The sequence below is a fragment of the Condylura cristata genome, unplaced genomic scaffold, assembly GCF_000260355.1.
Source record: "Condylura cristata isolate star-nosed mole 26May11 unplaced genomic scaffold, ConCri1.0 scaffold00001, whole genome shotgun sequence".
Classification (NCBI taxonomy): Eukaryota; Metazoa; Chordata; class Mammalia; order Eulipotyphla; family Talpidae; genus Condylura; species Condylura cristata.
Window position 1 is genome coordinate 66,178,224 of NW_004567102.1, and position 18,347 is coordinate 66,196,570.

The window sequence follows — 18,347 nt, forward strand, 5'->3', positions numbered from 1 at the left end:
CCATGTGGGCACCTCCGGGGCAAGCAGGAATCGAACTCATGTGGAAGTGACTTTAGCTTCTCAGTGCTGTGCTTTAACCCGCTGCACCACCAGGGAGGGCCCCTAAGTGCTGATTTTTTAAAGTTAGTTGCAGTATGTAATTTGAAACTGTATCACTGAACTTGCTATTCTCTTTTACATTAAATCCATTGGTCTATCTCGCACTTTGAAATTCACCCAGGCATAATTTTGTAACATGCTTCAGTCATTTGGAAATTATCACTTTACTGAGTTATGTGGTTTTTCCAGGTGATGGAATATTTTATTACAAAATCACGAAAGAATCCTATTTGTTAACAGCACTAGCCATCTCCTTTGAAAAGTCTTCAACAATTTGTTAAAAATAGTTACTAATTAAAAGTTTGAGATCTTTATCAAACTCATGGTGGTGAATACAAGTTTGCCAAAATTCTGATTTTGCCTTGAATGCTCAAATGGTATCATTAGCAACAAATGCTGTCAGTATTTTCCTTGATGTGACAGGCTTAGTTCATTTATTTTTGATAAAATACTTGCCAAATGTTCAAACCTAAATAAACATAATTTGTTAATTAAAAATGACATCCCATGAAAAAGCATGTTCAGTTTGTCTCTCAAAAAATTCACAACTGCTTTTGCTTGAGACAGCCGGGATACTTCATCATGCCAAGCCCATACTCTTGCCACTTTAGCATGCTTCCTGTTTCATCATTAAGGATATTAAAAGTATGTGTATTCTTATGTCAAGACTTAATAAAGTCGTTGTACTTCATTAAGGCCAATCTTTAATAACGCTGGCATCTGAATACCAGCACTGAAGAATACAGTGACTAATACTGCAATTAGATCCCTTTTCTCCTGAAGTTTTACCCACTATTGCTGTTGCACTTTGAGTAAGAATGTCAACATAGGGAAGATGGCAAATAATATGTATTTTTGTGAAAATAATTTTGACTTCTTGCATCATTTGAAAGGGTTTGGGACCTGTCCTCCTCCATCCCCCAGGGTCCATGAGTCACAACTTTGAGAAATGTTACTAAAGAGTTTCTGAAATTCTGAAATGTCTATCTTTTCTGGTATGATTTAACATATACCTATAACTCTGGTATTTCCTGTAAATGGACTTGACCAGCTAAGGATTGATTTCATTTTTTTCTTGATCTGCTTCATAGGTGGTTTTGAGTTTGTATTCTTAGTAATCACTGATGGTGGTTGCTTACCCTTAACTTACTAAGAGTTGCATATGGCAGTGTTCCAGTTCTGTCATTCCTTCTTTATTAGGAGGACTTCTTTTAGGAGGACTTCTTGTTAAAGGATACCTTCCTCTTCCAACAGTTTGGATATTCAGATACCATTCACATGGATTCAGGCAATATAGGGAAAATAAGTATGTTTCTTTTTCATATATGAGTTGATTATTTTGTATCCCTCAAAAAGTGATCAATGCGGCATGAAGTATTCTTACCAAGTGTCATTATGAACTCATGGATTTCAGTTTATTTGATGTGTTTCAATTCAATTCAATTATCCTATCCTAACTTTGAGCACCAGGAGTCTCTTCAAGTTGGGTCCTGAGGGCTTCTGATAAGACCTTTGTTGTCTTTGATAGCTTTCTTGTTTTTTTTTTTTTATATATGACCAAGTGCTCCAAACTCTGTACATTTCCTGTCACTCATTACATCCCTCCTTCTTCTCTGGTAAGATCTTAAAAATTGGGCTTTCAAGACCTCAGGTTGAAGCTGTGATACTTAAAGCTGTGATACTTAAAGATGATCTTAGCTGCTCCTGTGATTGGTGATTGTTTCTAAACCTTGCCAGTGAATAAGACTAGAAAATATTCATATTTTTAAAAGATAAGATGCATCATGAATTCATTCTGATACTTCCACTCGCATTTAGGAATCAATAATCTTTCATTGCTTGTCATCAACAGCAATAAAATTGTTTTATCCTATGCTACACAGGCAGCAGAGTACTAGAATAACTATCAGTACTACCACCAATCATATGATTATGAAAAATAGTTTACTTTGTAGTTTTAAAAAAATTAAAATTTAGAAGCATTATCTCAGTTCAGCTAGCTGATCTTACCATAACCTTGTTCTTGGTGTTTTGCTGTTCTTTCATAAACTGTTTTCCCATTTCCCAGAACATCAAATTTAGCAGAAAATTCAACTGAATTAAAGAAATCAATTCACTGTGAGTCAATCATGCAGCATTGGTTGTATTGGTGGAACAAACTTAATAGACAACTTTAGTATGAGTGGTAGATAATCCACAATGGAATGAATTTTCTTGTTCTTTTTTTTTTAATCTGAGTGGTCTTTTTTTTTTGTTTACTAACATTTTGTGTTCGTTCTATTATTTATCCAGACTGCTCTTTTTAGTATCTTAAAATAGAAAACAATCCTTAAAGGTCCACATGCATTATGTCTGTTTTGTTTTAAGTGGCTATACTATGAAACACTGAATTTCTTCTATTTTTTAAGAATAGCAAGTTTAATTGGCACTTTCTGTTTAACTTAGAAATTCTATTAATATGTTTTCTTCTATAATTTGTCATAAATTGCATCAGGAAAAAATGTTAATGATGTTTTTGAAGCAGTTATTTCTAGCTCCATAAATATGAATATTGTGATCAAGAAAATTATGTAATTAAGGGAAACTGAAGTAATGACCCCTAAAATAAAAACTGATTTGTATGTGGAATACTTAGTGATATGCCTTTCCCCCTCCCCTCTTCCAGGTTAAAAATTAAATCATGACTGAATCTGCTTCTAGCACAAGTGGTCAAGAGTTTGATGTATTCAGTGTTATGGACTGGAAAGATGGAGTAGGTACATTACCGGGAAGTGACTTAAAGGTAAGCTGTTTTTATTATATAAAATAGGTGTATTAGTGTGTCTATGTGTTTTACTAATAAGTAAAATAAATTTGAGTTCATTTATATGTGAAATAAGAATGAAAAGCATTGTTACGGGTTTACTATGATGCTTAGACCTTTCCAAATACTCACTCTCAAAAAACTGAAATGCTTATGGCTGTGTAGATACCTTTTGCACTTGGGGCGGGGACTAGGGAATATTTCTGTAATATATGCTCATTGTGCAAGATTTGATTTATGGCCTCAAGGAAGATCATTTCAGTTTTGAGTCTGTCATGTTGGCCAAGAAATGTGGAAATGGTAGACATAGAAGATCTAGCTTCTATTATTTTGTAATAATGAACTTTGTAACTTTAAGTGAATAACTACCCTTCTTGTGTTCTAATTTTCTCGTTTCAAGACTGGATAATATTATTGAATAAGCAGGACTCCTAACCTCCTTTAAGTTATACTGTAAATTGGGATTTTTTTGTATGACCATTTGTTCCAAAGGTTAGTCTTGCCTATAAATCAGACTACTTTTCTGTAGATGAAAACACTCTTTTGAAAATGATGCTTTGGTTTACTTCTTTTGTAATGTGCTTCCCCTGCTCCACTCCCCCAACCCCCAAACCTACTCCATGATCAGATTTGCTGCCCCATGAAACATGGTTGTGCAAGCACTCATCTGGGATGTCAGCCTCCCCAATCTCTCAGTTTTTATTTGCTTTTGCTCCTATCTCTGGGACCTTGAACCTGTCTGTGACCCTTCAGACTTTGTGTTTGTACTTGGTCATGCAGGTGTTTGAACTTCCCATCTCCCTAATAGTCTGGTACTTGACTTCCCCCTCTAATGTGGGTGTCCTAGACAGTCTTGAATTGAAACCCCTGCCCTCAAATACTGGCTTCCTTTTAGTGACAAAGCCTGTCCTCGTTCATTCGGAATGGTGCTATTTGGCCAGCCTACCTGTCTGTCTTTGGAAAAACACTTATATTTTAGTTGGGTTAAGTTTAAATAAGTACCGTGTGCCAACATATCTTTCTTGAGTTTAACTTAACAAAAATGTTGTGGTGAGGTGAAATCTGCAGAGATTTGGCTTGTAGTTTTAGTTCTGTGTGACCCTGAACAAGTCAGTCTCTTTGGGCCAGTTTCCTCCTCAGCAAAATAAGGATTTAAATGAATACTAAGAATTTTATTACTAACATTCTCCAAATGTCCATCTGGATTAGATATGATGGAAATAGGATGCTAAAGTGTTTGAGAGAGAGAAATGGTTTCTTAGCCTCTAATAATATGAGCCACACCACTATATGAGCTTTGTCAAGTTATTAAAGTCACTGAGTTTCAGAATCTTTATTTGTAAAAGGGGGACTTAGGGCCTGTGTCATGAAAATTGGGAAAAAAAAACAATATATGTAGGAAACAAATTATATATGTTCTGGCTTTGTGCTATATTATGTAGACTGCCTTTTAAAAGTGCCTCATTCTTTTACTCTTAAACATTTTATCCCTTTCTATTCAATGACATTTTTGGTATCTGGAAGGTGATGAAATATATAACTTTTGTTCAGTTAAATTTTTGACCATAGAGTGGATTTTCCATCCCTAAGAAAATCAGAACTGCCTGAAGGTTTGCTCAGGATTGGATTTTCAGAATTAGCCTCTTACTGTTATTAAAGTCATTAAATAATTGTCACTTAGTGAGTGTTACACAATCTGTATTAATTGATTTGTCTTTTAGGCTCATCTAATTACCTGGGTAATTTCCATGCCTCTAATTCTGTTCATGCACTGTAGACGTTTTGATACTCCATGTAAAAAAGAAAAAGACAATTAAAATTTTATTTTTATATGAGGAAATTCAGAAATTAACCAGTTAACTAGATTGCTTAGGACTTCAGTTTAATAACTCCTTCTATTGAAATCCAAGTTGCTTAAGAGAACTGATTTAGACATTGATATTTTTACACACTCAAGATATTAGAAAGAACCTTGAACAAATCATCAAATTTACTCTTTACAGCATGGTTTGCTTATTTATACTTTCCAAGACTTTTTTATTGGGTGTAAGTGTGTAGATTTCCTCACAAACAGCATGCTAGCCTGAGATAGCCAGTTAGTGCAGTCAGCTGATATGCAGAACTCAGTTTCTTATGCAAATAAGTTTTTATATACTTTAGTTTATTGCTGTTTTGAAGAAACCTTTTCTAGTGTAAAAGCCCTGTGATAACTGGCCAGTCTTCTGCTTTTTAAAATCATTTTAGCAGTTTCCCATATTTTTTATGATAAAGTTCAACTCTGAAATTTACTGCAAACTTGCTTTTTTTTTTTTTTTTTGGCACTGACTTTCCTGTCTGGATGCATCTTATTTTATGTCTTAATTGCCTCGACGACCCTTTCCAGCCCAGACCATTAGTCCCCATCTTTGCCCCTTTTTGATGTTTTCTGTTGCTGGAATCTCTTTCCTCTCTCACACTGGGCCGAATCAACTGTGTATACATCAGCGTGCAAACATCTTGTTGTTTGGGTTCAGTAGTAGAAAGAAGAGAGAACTATTCTCTATGTGCACATAAGCACCATTTTGAAGTTTTATTAACTTTTTTCTTTTTGAGTCAAATAGTTTCTATCACTGTTGTCAGTTTACAAATGAACAGTAATTCATTCGCTCAAGGTCAGACAATTAGTTATTAGCAGAAGTATGTCTTAAAATCAGGCTTTTATGAAATTAAAATGGATTTTCTTAACACTGTTGTGTTATAGTCTAAAGAAGGCAAACATATTCACATCAAAAGTGATTGGAGGAAAATGTGACAGCAGTTTAGAGGAAGGAGGATCACTGTAGCTGGAGGGATCAGGAAGGCTTTGATGAGCAGGTGTCAGTGACTTTCAGGTGCCTGAAAATAGGTGTCTTGGTGAAGACTTTTGAGGGGCAGGGATGAGAGGAGGGGCAGAGAAGAACTACTGGAAGAGGAACTAAGAGAGTACAAGTGTTAAAGGAAACATGACCCTCTTGAAAATATCAAATAACATTTTTGCTTAAACAAGTTTCGAAACTTGACTGTTGACTAACTTGATCTTTTGAAGTGCAAACTGGCATTTATACACGAATATCTCAGGGCTAGCCACAAGGACAGGCAGGCTACTAAGTAGGGTAGAAAGGTAATTGGTGTAGGCTCTCTGTCCCTGAGAATTTCTCTGTCTGAACTTCTAATGGTGTCTGAAATTTATTCACAGAGAGTCATTCCTCTGGGTTGGAAGGATTTGGTGCTTTGGAGTCTCTCAGTAAAATGCAGATAGATGCCTGAGAGCAGTAGATAGCTTCTTATCTGGTAAGAGTAGTTGGAACTTAACCCACAGCACAACCCTGCAGCGGCAGCAGCACAGAAACCTAGCAAGAACATTAACGTGTTCTTGGTGCATGGTTTCGCCTTGTCTTGATTAATGGTCAAAATAATTTAGTTACCAAATAGCTTTGTCCCAAAAACAGGACTAGTAAGTGGAATGCAGATTTCAACATTAAAAATAATAAAATTTAAACAGTAATCTAAGCAATGTCTTAAATTAAGAGACTGAATCACTAGAGATAACTCAGACCTAGCCAAACAAGTGAATAAAACTTTTGCATTCATTTGTAGATTTTAGACATAATTGTTTTCTGATTGACCTGGCTCTGTCTACTTGTAGAAATAATTATGCCAGCTGATGTCAGTAGATTTGATTAATAAATTCATTGTTGTTTATATATGTGTGTGTGTGTGTGTGTGGGTGTGTGTATTTAAAGAGCAGGTTTATTAGGAACAGGGACGCTTGCATAGACACAAGCGAGCAGGAAGAGCTGCCCAAATTCATTGTTTATAATGTTGATAGTCTTAGTTGTAGAAGAATCACTTGATACATTTTTATACAGCTTTGTAGCTTTCTAGATTAAACGTGCAAATAACTTTTAAAAAATGACAATGATTATGTTGTTTCCATGGTTCCGAAGCTGTTCATGAAAGCATTAACAGGTCCAGAGCCCTGGGTAAAATTGGATAAAATGATGTTAGGAAATATGTCAATTTTTCTACAATTAAATCTTTGGAATGCCAGTAATGTTACTTAGTCCCTCACAGCCTATGTTTAATGTTTTCTTCAATTGTGATATTGAGAAGTGAAAAGAAACAAAGAAACTATGTCTTTTTACATGTGACAGGATACTTTAAAAACACTTTGAGGTTTATTTTTGAGATAATGTAACTTCAGTGAGAGTAGATGCCCTTTTCTTTTCTGGGATTATAGGCGATCTTTGAGAATCTGATAGATCCTGTGAATCCTATCTCCAGAAGATGTGTGTGTCTGTCCCATAATTTTGCATGTATTTTTGGGGATTCATTAACCTCTGAGGTTCACCTGTGGATGCCTGGTTGGTTTATAGGACTTAACCTGTGACCATAAGTAACATTACATCTTTACTTTGTACTTAAGTGAGGTCAGTTACTGGCAATAAATGGTAGGAAAAGGAAAAGATGACTGGATTAAATGGTGTTTTGTTTGAACCTAAAATTTCCAGGTATCATAGTTGCAAATTTTTATTTGAAGGTTCCACCTAGTGTTTTTCTTTCTCAGTGTTTGAAATGCCAGGTGGTTTTGCAGTTCAGCAGCACTTTGGAAACATAGCTCGCAGGAGACTTTCTGTTCAATGTCATTTTTAGTGCTAGTTCTCACATTTTGTAATTGTCCATTATGTCTGTATTGATACCAACGTATATAAAAGTAAATTACTCATCTAAATTGAACCCTTCAGTTCATGCCTATCTTGTCAGAAAGGGTGCTTTTTGTCAATTATTTTTTAAAATTTTCATTCAGAATTCATTTTCCTTCATGTTTTTTAATATTATTAATTAATAATCACCATAGCCTGTTTTTTCTGTGCTTGCCCAGTAGATGGTACTGTCAGCTTTATTTTGAAATATATTGTTTTCAGAGCTGATCACTTAAACATTTAAAACTATTTGCCCCCAAAGTGATTATTTGTAGCTCTGTTCCTTCCACGTAACTTTTGCTACCTCTGAGACTGACATTGTAGATGAATAAACTAGGTATGGCCTACACATGTTACCTGGGAACTGGTAATATGTACTAGGGAGAAGACAGTTCATTTTCCTTAACTACTTGATGTTACTCATTATAGAAAGCATTTAATAACTGTGGACTGTGAGTAAGGAATTGCTTAAGATGTCACTTTCACCTGTTGGAAAGAATAATTACTAGCAATTTTTGCTTAAGATTTTTCTGACCAGTACTCTAAATCTAGTTTGGTAAAGTAAATAATTCTATTGGCATGTTATTGGCAAACAGATATTTTAGATTGGGAAATGGAAGATCTTATTTAAATACTACATATCTGCATGGTGAGAGGTATTTCTGTGAAAGCTCTAAAAATTTAATTGGTTTTATCCTTTTGATTTTGAGCTTCCTAGCTCTTTGTCACCTATTATGATTAGTAGATTCCTAATATTCTGTTCCATAGGAAAAAAGAAGGAGCCCAGAAAACTTTGAACTTCACAGATATGAGAGTAAACTTAAATGCTTTAAGTTTATGCTTAAATGCTTTAAGGTCTAGGATGGGGTCCCTAGACCTAGGCAAGGGGTTGGCCCTTAACACACACTAGGTACGTCCAGGCTGCCAGAGAAGCACAGTTTGTTTTCGACTCATCATGAGGTGACCAGAAATTTTCAGCACTTAAAGTCAACTTTTCTATCAAATCAAAATGCCCTCGTGAAATGGGTGGCATGGAGCTTGTTGACTTGTTCACCAGCGTTGCCATGTTTTTGGAGGACTAGAGCTGACTATAACAGAGCAGTGAGAGAACAATCAGCTTGGAGCTGGACTCAGGGTTCTTGTTTCAGCTTTCCTCATTCACATCTTGGAATGTAAGGATAGGAATGTGTCATCATTATTTCTGCAAAAGAGCTACTCCTTGTTTCTGAACCAGGTGAACTTGGGTAAGATAAGTTTATTCCAGGGAAAACAGTAAATTTACTATTACTAATTTTGATTATGCAATAAACAGCAATATAACATTTACTAAATGGTGTTTGAAATTGCAGGCCATATAATGACCTGGCAACTCTACAAGGACTTCAAAGGGATGCTCTCTTAGGGCCTGCCTGCGTTGTACTTTCCCCCCTTTCCTGAATGCCCACATTAGTAAAATGCAAAGGGTATTAGTGGAAGCCTTATCAAGATGTCGCTGTGTAAATTAACTTAAAACATACTTAAAACTGTGAAAAAAAACTGAAAAAACTGTGTCAGCTGTTAAATGATTACTCTTCAGAACATTTTGGTAAAGGTTTCCTCTTTCTGCTGTGTCATTGTTAGTTTCGGGTAAATGAGTTTGGAGCCCTGGAAGTTATTACAGATGAGAGTGAGATGGAAAATGTCAAGAAAGCAACAGCTACCACAACTTGGATGGTGCCGACTGCTCAAGAAGGTAGGAGCGACACATCTGCATCATCATCTTTCTTTTACAAGGTTTAATTTGCAATTATCTAAGGTTTTTTAGTAGGCTGGAACTTTGAAAATCCTGGGTGACCTTCATGTCACATGTTTTTAGGTCAATTTATAAAATGAATCTGATGTGAAACCAGCTTTTATGTTTTGAAATTACTATAAACTATCTTCTTTCCTAATGTCAGACCTATAATAGCACAAGGTTTATTGGAAATTATTAAGTAAATCCATGTTATAATAGCCTACCCAGGTGATTCAGCCAAAGCCTGACACTTTTTTCTCATCTACTCCAATGGTTGTAACTAACACCTATATGCTGATGACTCCTAAATCTATATCTCCAGCCCCGACCTCTCCCCCGAGCTCCAGGCCCGTATTTCCACCTGCCTACTGGACATCTCCACCTGGATGTCCCTCAGGTACCTTAAACTCCACATGTCTGAAATGCGATTCATTTTCTACTTCCTTTCTCCCCTCCCCCTAAATCTTCTCTTCCTTCTTTACCTCCTATTTCAGCTGATGGTGACACCATCCACGCACTGGACAATCAAAAAATCTAGGAGTCATCCTGAATTTGTTCTACTCCAGCCCCCTAGCTTCTTATTTGGTTTTCTTTTGCTAAATATGTCTGCTATCTGGCCTTTTCCACCTATTATCAGTGTCACTGCCTTAATTAAGCCCTTACAGCAATCTCCTAAGGAATCACTCTGCCTCTAATTTCACCCAGTGTCTGCACACTGAAGTCAGAGGAACTTACATGGATTTGCTTATCTGATACTTCGCTGATTTCTTATATTGTCTCTTTCACAAAACATACAAAGGTCTTGGGTGACCCACTCCTACCTGCTCACTTACTCTCCTCGCTCTCAGTTCTGTTCTTTGTACTTTATGTGCTGGCACTGCCAGCAGCACTGAATTACATGCAATTCTCCCAGCACACCATCTGGTTTTCCTTGCCTTTGCTCAAGCTGTTTTTTTCTGGCTGAGATGCCATTTCTTTCTTTGTCCAGTTGGTAAATCTCTCTTTGGTCTTCAAAACCCCGTGCAGGCTTTATATCAAAAAGTCCTTCCCTGCCCTTCACTCCAGGCTGAATGAATCGCTCCTTCCTCTGCACTACTTCTGGAACTTGTTCATGCTTCAATAATTGCATGTATCACATTTTGTTATAAATATGGGTTTTCTTGCCTGTCTTCTAGACTGTGAGCTCTCTTGGACAAGGTCTATACTCTCTTTATCAGTGTTTAGCAAAAATGGGTGCCTAGTAAATGTTTGCTGAATGAATGATTAGCTTAACAATTTAGGCAGAAGGAAATGTGAGTTTCTAAATGATCTGGATTATGATGATCCAGGGACATGGACTGCTTTAAGAATAAAATGTTTATTAATCAGCCAGTTAAGTAAATCAATAAGTAAATTTTGTCAAAAGTCTATAGATGGCTTCATCTGACTTTAGTGACAAATGAATTTGTCTTCATTTTATTTCAGTTCTATAGAAAATTCCTTGAAAAGCTTTTGTTTACTTTTCTTCAGGAATTTTTTGTTATGTAAATGATTTTGTTATGTAAGTGATTCCTGCCAAACCCATCTGCTTCTCTTTCCCAAACTCTGTAATCATTCATTCAACAAATATTACTCTTAGTGTGCTAACAATAAATTAAGTTTTGCTAACAAAACTATTAGAAGGAAACAGTTAAATGTATTTGAAATGTTTTCTGTCATGGTTTTAATTTTTTGCCCTTCTTTTCATCTTTTAGTATTTTCAGAAAAGACTGGGATGCCTTTCAGGTTGAAGGATCCAGTGAAAGTAGAAGGGCTTCAATTCTGTGAGAACTGTTGTCAGTATGGCAATGTAGATGAGTGTCTTTCTGGAGGAAACTATTGCAGCCAGAATTGCGCTCGGCATATCAAAGACAAGTAGGTTTTTGCCCAATTCCATCATTACAGTGGGTTTTAAGTCCAAACTCGGATGCTTGGGAATACAGACATTTTGTGCCCTGTGACATTTGTTGCCCATCCATGCCTTTTTCCCTGAGACTTTCTGCTGGAGGCACGTAGGCCCTAATCCTGATAGTCCACAGAGATTTCAGTCATGTCTGGCCTTAGTTGTTCTGCTTATATCCTACCTCCAGTGCAACCTCTGCCTCTTTTTTTTCAGTCATTTATTTGCAATAATTTGATAGCCCCCAGCTATGAATTTTTTAGTTTTGTCTGGACTGTAACATAAACATTTTGATGATGCTGATAATTTATGGAAATAGTTTTTGTTTGTTTGTTTGTTTTGTTTCGTTTGGGGGATTCTTAGATAACTCAGGTAAAACTCCAGATAGGGAACAAAGACTCCACTGATTAGATATCAGCTGAATAAAAATGGCCAGAATGAATTGTGTAATGAGTTTTGCTGGTGCTGACTGCAGGAGTGTTTGAGGATTATGAGACACAGAGATCAGCTGTGACTGATGGTGTGTGACTCTGTCATTTGGGGACTGACTAAGTTCAACTTCTCACAAAGAAGGCATATTTCTTTCATAGTATTTTGTATTACAAATGGCTTGACACTTATATTTTAGTTGAGTTTCTTGTGTATTTTATTGAACAGGGGTATGGGAATTATATGTTTTTGTTGGGCAGCTGATAATTTACAAAGTTACACTTGACCATTTTAGTTGGACTTGTTCATTTTTAATAATTGCAAATTACTTGCTTTAAAATTGCTCTGAAGACTGAAATATCTCCAAATTTTGTTATTTGTATGGATGACAGAGGGGAAGGACAAATGGATAGTTGATTTCCACCTTCTGCTGTGACCCTGTCATATATGGTAGTGGTTTGAAATATTCCTTACCAATGACATTCTAATGCCTACACATTTCTCCTAATGTTAAATAATTTTCTTTGGGAGGTGAATTTTTTAAAAAATAATTTCATACTGGCAATAAATATGTAGATGTTTGATAGGTATTGTTTCGTGTCACTATTTTGGGTTTGTAAACACAACAGAGATCAGAAGGAAGAAAGGGACATAGAAGACAATGAGGAAGAAGATTCCAAGTGTAGTCGAAAGAAAAAACCAAAGTTATCTCTGAAAGCGGACTCCAAGGAGGATGAAGAAAGAGATGATGAAATGGTTAGTATCTTTTATGCCTCTACCACAGAACATGGGGTGCTTCTTCAGTGGGCAGCACCCCATGGAAGAGCTCACTTTGCACTGCTTTACCACCAGTAAGTTACCTACCTACCTTCTGGGAGCTGCTGTCCTCATCTCAAAATGGGAATAAAAATAGTAGTACCTGTTCCTAATGGTGGAGAAGCTGGATGTTCTGGAATTTAATGTTGTAGCAACAGGAAAAATGGCAAAAACTTTCAGTTTTGCAAATGAATCACAAATTTTTCTTAGTAGCAAACAGCTGATCCCATTTTGTTAAATTGCAGGTACACCTCATAAAACAATGTAAGGAAATAGAAAATGGGAGATAAATGTTAGCTAAATTTGAGGAAAACTAATTCAAAATGTGTGATTAAAACATAAATATTTTTTCCTTGAAGTGTGTACTAGCAGTTCTGTGTGAAATGAAAATTTAAGGTCTTGAAGCATTTTCCTACAGATCAGTATGAACAAAGACTATTTGCTTGTTGCTATGCTAGATCTAAGACTGCTGGGATAAATAAGAGAGCTGGAGGATAAGTCTCCTCTCTGGGGCATTATATTCTTATTAAGGAAACATAAAGTAGGAAGGAAAAATAGCATTCAGATTGTTTGAGTACTTTAAATTAGGTTTTCCTAGAGAAGGTGACATGAACTGTGTGATCTGAGAAATAAAAAGGGACCAACCCAAATGCCCAAAAACAGATGACTGAATAAAGAAGATGTGATATATATAGACAATGGAATATTATTCAGCAATCAAAAATGATAAACTCATGCCATTCACAGCAACATGGATGGAGCTGGAAGGGATTATGCTCAGTGAAATAAGCAAGAAGGAAAAAGAAAAATATCAGATGGTTTTACTTATTGGAGGAACATAGGGGAACCAAATACGGAGCCAGGAAAAAATAATTTTAATAAATTAAAAAACAAAACGAACAGGCAACTATTAATCAGAGACACTCCGCAGGAGAAAGGGAGGGAGAGCTATCAAAACGGGGAGGCATGTGCTCTTACACAAGGGACTATGGTGATGGTGCACGGGTAAATTGGTAGTGGAACTTTTACAGGGACTATACTTGAGAAAAGGAAGCATGCATTGCATAAAAAGAAAAATGATGTAAAATATATATAAAATAAAATAAAAAAGGAATCAAGTGTGAATGAGAAGCTCCCTTGACAATGAAAATCAGGGAAAACTTCCTAAGGCAATAGCATGTGTTTTGTTGTTTGTTTGTTTTTTTAAAGATATATTTATTTATATACAGAACTGGGGTACAGGCCAGAGATGTGGAGGGTGAGAGGATTCACCAAGGACAGAGTGGGGTGCAGAACAGGCATATCAACGAAGTACACTGCTGAGGGCAGCAGCGGGTGGGTCAGTAGAGGGCTGCCTAGCCATGTGGATCTCTTCTGGGCTTAACCCGCTGCGCCACCAGGGAGGGCCCAACAGCATGTGTTTTATTTGAAAAACTGTGTGTTGGAACCTTCAGGCATTAGAGGAGGGGAAGTAAGATGAAGCGGAAGTAGTATATATGGTTCATGTCACATAGCCATTGTGCTACATCAGAGTAATGGGTTTTCATTTTATTCTGAATGGGATGGGAAGCCACTGGAAAGCTGAAGGCAGTGGTTTATTTAACATGATTCATGTTTTTACATGGCCATTCTAACTTTGACATGTGAGAGAGTGGTATCAGGAAAACCATTTAGGTGTTGATCATAGTTAACTAGATATGGTACCATGTAAGATAGAAGTGATTGGACTTAGGGTTGATTTTGGAGATGTATGAGGGCAAGAGAACTGGGGATAACTCTGAAGAGTTGTTTGGCTTGAACATTGGCTTGATTGCCATTCCATTTATTGGGATCGGGAAGATAAACAGAGTCTAAAGTCCTTTTACTGTTGGAGGTTTGGGAGGCTCACTAGGCATCTAAGTGAGGCATAGCTGGAAGTGGTAAGGATGTTTGGTGTACAGATTATCTAGGAAACGTTGGGGGTGGGATTGGATAGAGAAGATAAGGGAACTTGATTAGAGGGGACATGAACAAAGGGACTGAGGAAGAGTTGCCTGTGAGGTATGAGGAAAACCAGCACTGAGTGGTCAAGGAGTTGAGAAAAGAAACTGTTTCAAGGAGGCAGGAGCAGTGTCTGCACTATTTCCAGGGTGTAATTCTTGGAAGCATTCTTATTTTGTGATGACCTCAGGCCAAAAGCAACACAGTTGCTTTCCTCAAAAGTTATGAAGTGAAATTGGAGAAAAGTACAGAAATCTTAGTGACAGCTCTGACTTTTCATTGGTGCCAGTTTCATGAACTTTAAAAAAAAATCATAATTTTTCTTTCTTGCTATAGGAGAACAAACAAGATGGAAGGATCCTGAGGGGTTCACAGAGAGCCCGCAGGAAAAGACGGGGTGACTCGGCTGTATTGAAACAAGGTGAGTTGATGAAAGAAATGTTTTATTTGTAACTATGAAATTGAAAATATTTCACACAAGTGGAATTTTGACCTCTATTGTAGTATGCACTATGACAGTTAAATTGTTGCTTTGGGCTTTACCCTGATTAAAGTTTGTCAATAAAAATTAGGGTTTTGAAGAAGTAGATAAGGGTAGGGTCAAGGCAAACATGAGGACATTTTTCTTTGTTTTTTCCGTTGACTTGGTTTCTTCTACATCTGTACTTTCTCTAAAACCTCTGTTCTTGTTCATTTCCTAAGATTTTAGGTTTTTAATATTGCCTCTGATGTCACAGCTTCCTCATGTACCTTTTCTTTTTATTTTGGTTCCTCAAACAACACTTCAGTTTAATGAGGAATCTAGCGTGAGGCCCATCCCTTTAATACTTGACTGGGTGAACTCACAGCTTTATTGGAAGGGACTGCAGTGTCCCATGTGGGCTTCCCCCCTGACCTACCACATCTGCTTGTTGCTCCTTCATTTTAGCTCCCTTTGCTCACTGTGCCCCCTCCAGACCTCTGGTCATGTTTTACCTATAAATCGGTGCATAAGCCAAGTACTTGCCTCCAATGTTCCAATGTATTCCTTCATTTCAACTTAACTCCTCAAAAAGAATTTTAAATATTTCTGTCTGCCTCAGGTACCCAACTTCATATCTCGTGGGAGTTGATTTTCTATTTTATAGAGTGAGATTGCAGGGAGTAAATTTATCAGTTTTTCTGTGTTCTGCCTCAAAAAATGTCTTTAACCATTCTTTCTTCTTCCTCTTCATTTCTATTCTCAGAGGAGTAGCTCTTCTTCACCTTTTTGTTTGGGTAATTTATTTTTTCCCCTTTAGCTATTAAGATAGTTTCTGTCTTCCCGAAATCCATCTTAGCCTGTTCATGGTCTCATTCCTGAAATACATTTTCTCCAATTTTGCTACCCATCAAGCTGTTATATTCTTCAATTTATTTCCATTATTTGTGAAATCAATACCCAATAAAAGTGATATTAGGTGATTTCAGCTCTTTGTCTCATAATTCTGTTGCTCAAAATCTGGCTCATGAGTGAGTGTGTGAGTATGTGTGTGTGTGTGTGAGTGTGTCTGTCTGTCTACTCCAAGATTTGTAGCTGTTTCCTTACCATTCAGTTCCCTGGCCTTTTCTCAGTCTTAAACTTCTTTGTCTTTTAGGAAAAAAATCTGAGCCTCCGCTTCTAGGGCTTAGCTTACTTAGCTTGCATGGTCCTGTGACGACAAGGCTTCATGCAGTATCATCTTTGCTTAAGTTCTCTCACCCTTCTGTACGCAAAACTGTGGACATGCATTGCCCTTCACTTCTTGACTCTTCTTTCTTTGGAAGAGGAGCCAGGAAAAAAGACAGAAACACCAGAAATGGGAGTCAGAGAAGAGCCATGTGGAGTAATACTCAGGACAGTGAGCATTCACAGTTTATGTCTTAACATCTTAGACTGAGAAATTCTACCATTTTACTCCCACTTCAGGTTTGCCTCCTAAAGGAAAGAAAGCTTGGTGCTGGGCATCCTACCTGGAAGAGGAAAGAGCTGTGGCAGTGCCAGCAAAGCTGTTCAAGGAGGTATATACAGGCCCATCTGGAAAGCATGTTTCTAAGGGCCAAGAAACCGGAATGCTGATCTGAAATTCATAATATTGTTGTCTGTGTAGGATATGTGACTTGGGATAATTTCTCAAGCATGCTGATTTTTATGGGGTCACTCCATGCGTGGACACCTTCTCCAGTGCACATCCATAGGCACATCCCCGCCCCCCTCATCACTCACCGACTTGCACTCCATACATTTCAGAGGCATACTTCTACTGTAACTGAACAACCAGATGATAAAAACTGGCATGACATTGCACATCAGTATCATGGCTGGGGGAGAATGAAAATGAGTCACCAAGGTTTTCAACATTGCACGACAAAAATCTAAAACTGGGTTATCACAGTATTATCCACAATAAAAATATTTTTATCTTAAGTAACTTATAATCAGTTAAAAACATTGGCACCAAATGTTCTGAGTATATACTGCTGCCCCTGCACTAAAACATGGCTCAGTAAACTTTTCCTGAAAAGATGTAAAATATTTTAGGTTTCATGACAAGAACAGTTTTGTTGTGACCCATAAATGGTGGTTTGCTGACCTCTAGTTTAAGTTATTTAATTGTGGTATGTAATAAATCTGCCATTGAAACCTTTATGTATATGTAGATCATTTTTAAAAGTGATGAATAATAAATTAGCACAAGTACATCTACATTAAAAATATTTAAATTTAAGTATAAAAGTAATTACATATTAACTTATTGAATAATTATTGTCTCTAAAATGGAACAGGACTCTGTATATATAGAATTTATAACTTACATATTTTGCTATGGAAACGTTTTAGTGTTCACCTGTCAGTTTGTTAATGTCTTTGTGGAATGATTTCCTAGAATTAGACTTGCTGAGTCAAAGAGAATGTAGTTTATACCCCTACTAGCAATATATGTGTGTACGTTTCTGTAGAGTCTTGCCAATACAAAGTCAACAACATTTTCATCTTTACCAACCTGATAGATAAAATACCTTTTATTTGGTCAGACTCTGTGGGTGAGGGTGAGCAGCTTTTCAAACATGTATAACATTTTAAACCTCCTTTTCAATGCCTTGTTTAAATTGACTTTGTCCATATATCCATTGGATTATTTGGTGATTCCTTTCTTTTTCATTTTTAGGAGTTATTCATATATTTGACTAAATAGTCTTTTAAGAATAACAACTATTCATATTTCTAAATAGGTAGCTAGAATCAAATGCTAATGCTGCTGTTATTTTTCCATTTTAGTATCAATCCTTTCCATATAACAAAAATGGGTTTAAAGTTGGCATGAAATTAGAAGGGGTGGACCCTGAGCACCAGTCTGTGTACTGCGTCCTCACTGTGGCTGAGGTAAGCTGCATGTCATCTTTATTTTCAAGCAGAATGGTAATTATGGGTTTTCACTTATGCTGTGTTTCATTTTTTTTTTTTTTTCCATCTTGGTTCCATAAACGAAGAAACTGAGACTTGGAGGGGTTAAGTAATGTGTGTAAGACCACACAGCTTCCTTGTAATAAAACAGGATTTTAGCTAGGTCTGACCTTTGTCATACTCTGTTCCTTAATGTAGGGAACAGGTCTCTCTTCTTATACACACACACAGGTAAACTTAGTTAATCTTTATTTTAAAGTAAAATGGTATCATGGAGCTTTAACATTGTAAGGTGTGTGTGTGGGGGGGTACAAATAAAATTATTCAGGAAAAATTGTCCAACTCAGTAATATATATATATATATATATATATATATATTAGTCCAGTTTATTACAGAGAAAGT

At 36.6% G+C, this 18,347-nt stretch overlaps 1 protein-coding gene across 3 annotated transcripts in view; it reads left to right on the plus strand.

Annotated features, from left to right (window-relative positions):
• Window positions 1-18,347, plus strand: part of L3MBTL3 (l(3)mbt-like 3 (Drosophila)) — a 103,092-nt gene that overhangs the window by 18,703 nt on the left and 66,042 nt on the right. For 2 of the 3 annotated variants that reach the window (XM_004673844.2, XM_012721720.1), the window contains exons 3-10: window positions 2,765-2,881; window positions 9,244-9,355; window positions 9,720-9,794; window positions 11,131-11,290; window positions 12,374-12,500; window positions 14,877-14,961; window positions 16,468-16,559; window positions 17,818-17,922. In XM_004673844.2, coding sequence (XP_004673901.1) covers window positions 2,780-2,881; window positions 9,244-9,355; window positions 9,720-9,794; window positions 11,131-11,290; window positions 12,374-12,500; window positions 14,877-14,961; window positions 16,468-16,559; window positions 17,818-17,922 — 858 coding nt within the window. In that variant the 5' untranslated portion in view covers window positions 2,765-2,779. The remainder of the gene's footprint in view (window positions 1-2,764; window positions 2,882-9,243; window positions 9,356-9,719; window positions 9,795-11,130; window positions 11,291-12,373; window positions 12,501-14,876; window positions 14,962-16,467; window positions 16,560-17,817; window positions 17,923-18,347) is intronic. The other variant, XM_004673845.2, reaches the window with a different exon arrangement.